The sequence below is a fragment of the Triticum aestivum genome, chromosome 3A (genome assembly GCF_018294505.1).
Source record: "Triticum aestivum cultivar Chinese Spring chromosome 3A, IWGSC CS RefSeq v2.1, whole genome shotgun sequence".
Lineage (NCBI taxonomy): Eukaryota > Viridiplantae > Streptophyta > Magnoliopsida > Poales > Poaceae > Triticum > Triticum aestivum.
Window position 1 is genome coordinate 143,311,938 of NC_057800.1, and position 2,842 is coordinate 143,314,779.

Genomic DNA, 2,842 nt, shown 5'->3' on the forward strand with positions numbered 1-2,842 from the left:
GCTGCCTGCTGTCCTGGAGAGGAGGGGGAGGTGGATCTGCTGGAGAGGAGGGGGAGGCGGATCTGCTGGAGAGGAGGGGGAGAAGCAGCCGGAGAGGAGGGGGAGAAGTTGCTGGAGAGGAGGGGGAGAAGCTCAGATCCAGCCGCCAGAGGTGGGGTTGGGGGAAAACTGAAACTGGTTAGGGCTCTCTCTCCCCCTGCTAGTAACTGTTGGCGCCCAGACTCTGTTTCCCGCCCTTCTCTTCCCGCCCAGAGCTCTGTTTCCCGCCTGAACTCCCTGCCCTGTCTAAGGCGTCTTCATTTGCCTAAGGCGGGAAGAATGGCGCCTAGGTGGACGCCTTGGACGCCCTATGGACTAAGGCGGACGCCTTAGGCATGCACGTAAGGCAAGGCCGACGCCTTGTAGCCTGGGGGCGCCCTGACGCCTAAGCGACGCCTTAGGGACGCCTTAAAAACAATGCTATTCAGTGAAAACTACGAAGCCAAATAGTTAAATGGGGGACAAAATATTGAACTGATAGGAAGGCTATCATCTAATTACATTCTTTGATATGAATAAAGCAGAGTTGGTGATGATGGTGTACCTGCCATCCTGCAATATAGGCCGTCCGATCTATATCTAACAGATAGGAAGGAAACTATGAAAATTTACCTGCACTCCTCTCCACATTTGCAGATACGGCCTTCCCTCATTCATCCTTTTCTCCCACAAGATAAACTACTCATACAAATGCATCTTCATGTTCCGTGCAATACACGGGCATCTTGCTAGTACTTCAATTATTTGGCACACAAGCTAATATCAACTGTTTTCTAGGATTTTAAATCCAAAGTTGTTAGTAGGGTCTCTTTTATTTGAAGGATTTCCAAAGGATTGTGGGAGGATTCCCAAACATCATTCGAGTCATGTACTCCCTCTATCCCATATATAAGATGTTATTGGTTGTAGTAACATATATTATGGGTTAGTATTCAAAATGGCATGGTGTTGCCTCAATCCTGTGTTTCGGTAATCCTGTGAATCATAGAGGCCGGCCTCTTTGGTTCATAGGATTGTATAGGAATTGCAGAGGATCATTCATGAGAATTTTTTCCTCTGATGCTTGTTTGGCTTGTAGGATTATGAACTGCAGGGATTTTCCTATTGTCTACTTTGTATGCAATTTTGAAGGAATATTTCCATTGGCCTCATGGAAGATTTGCTTTGTTCCTATGACATGAAAGTTCCTGTTTTTTTTTTGCGACGACACCGAACAATTTCGATGACCCATATGTGTTTCAATTCATGTAGGATTTCAACATGCATGACATCTGAATCTTACACTTCCCTTATTCCCGCGTTTTAAGAATCCTGTAAACTAAAGGTGCAAATTTGGAACTCGCTGGATCTTATTTTTTTCCTGGGCTGTCTATTATCATGTTAATGCTACTAGCACCGTACCATTTCTTTTTGTAAAGGGATGTAATAACTAGATGTACCTTCATCCGATTTACACTGAATATGTTTGACGAGCCTATTCCAAATTAGTTCTCATGGGACAACGCATTCCAAGTCCATATATCCATATAAAGCAGGGACAGCAGACAAATCCTTGTTTTAGAACACTGGCGATATGGCTTTTGAAGTCGAAGAAAGAAGAGGCATTGTTGGAAATACTCTCACAAGGAAATAGTTACCTGCCTCTTATTATTATTTTTGCAGGCCAATGTGTTTCCAAAAACATGTACTTTGTTCATTCTAATCAATATATGTTCTTGAAAAATTGGATCAAAATGTTCCTATGATTTTGCTCTTGTTTTTGTAGATGTGTTCAGAGGAATCTTAAGAAACAGACAAACAGGACACATTGCCATGCCAAAGATCCATGTGTATGGATTCTCCAAAGCTGAGGATCCTGAATATGACTTTCATGAGGTAAATACAATGTTTAGCTCAAACAGTATTTGGTTCTACTGGAATCGGTTATTTCTTTATCTGTATTACCAAATCAACACATATGCCCCAAATTGCAGAGGATAAATCTAGCATTGTGTGACAGTGTGACGGGCGTTGAAATGCACAGGGTACGGCTTGTTGCCCCTGGGAAATGGATGCTCTGTGCGTCTTTTACCCTTCCAGAATCTGTCGCATCTGCAAAGGCGAATTACATTACCTGCTAAATATTTGTAATCAGATGGCTTGCTATACTAGACTTATAGCAGACGAAAGAGAAGTTGTGTGCTTGGCTCTACTGAGCCTGTTTTTTCAAAAGAATGAAAAATTCATATTTTAAAGTTCCAAAAAATCTGATTTTTTTCTTCTAAATATTCATATGGATGTATACCACATCTGTGTAAAATTTCATGATGAAATGCAAGGTGTAAATTTACACTGCCGCAAACCTTTCCCTTATCCCTGGTCGCTTGGTATTGTCGGCCACTCCTACATGAATGACCCCAGCCTGTGTCATATAGTTGAAGCTTAGCTGAAGACTCCTCCAGATGGGCTGGCCCATGTAACGGCTATTCTGTTTCGGTTTGTTTCTTCGCTTCTTTCTTCTCCTTTTCTCTTTTCAGATCTTGAGTTTTCTCTCTTATTCTTTTGGTATTTTCATTTTTTTAAGGTTTTGCAATTTATGATTAACTTTTTGTTTTACCAATATACTGTGAACAGTTTTTCAAATATACATAGAACTTTTTTAGTATAAGGTGAAGTTCTCCAAATACACACTGAACATTTTTTAATATTCAATGAATATTTTTGTTATATACATTGAACATCTTTTAATATATGATGAATATTTTTTCATACACATTATTATTTTTGAATATTATAAAACCTATTGAACAATTCCCTATTTTAA

General features: G+C 40.4%; 1 protein-coding gene across 4 annotated transcripts in view; it reads left to right on the forward strand.

The window, feature by feature from the left end:
* The window catches only part of LOC123060739 (tRNA (guanine(37)-N1)-methyltransferase 1), an 18,606-nt gene extending 16,231 nt beyond the window's left edge, over positions 1 to 2,375 (forward strand). For 3 of the 4 annotated variants that reach the window (XM_044483569.1, XM_044483571.1, XM_044483570.1), the window contains 2 exons: positions 1,805 to 1,914; positions 2,013 to 2,375. In XM_044483569.1, coding sequence (XP_044339504.1) covers positions 1,805 to 1,914; positions 2,013 to 2,159 — 257 coding nt within the window. In that variant the 3' untranslated portion in view covers positions 2,160 to 2,375. Of the gene's footprint in view, positions 1 to 1,290; positions 1,777 to 1,804; positions 1,915 to 2,012 lie in introns of those variants that run through there. The other variant, XM_044483572.1, reaches the window with a different exon arrangement.
* Positions 2,376 to 2,842: the final 467 nt, after the last annotated feature.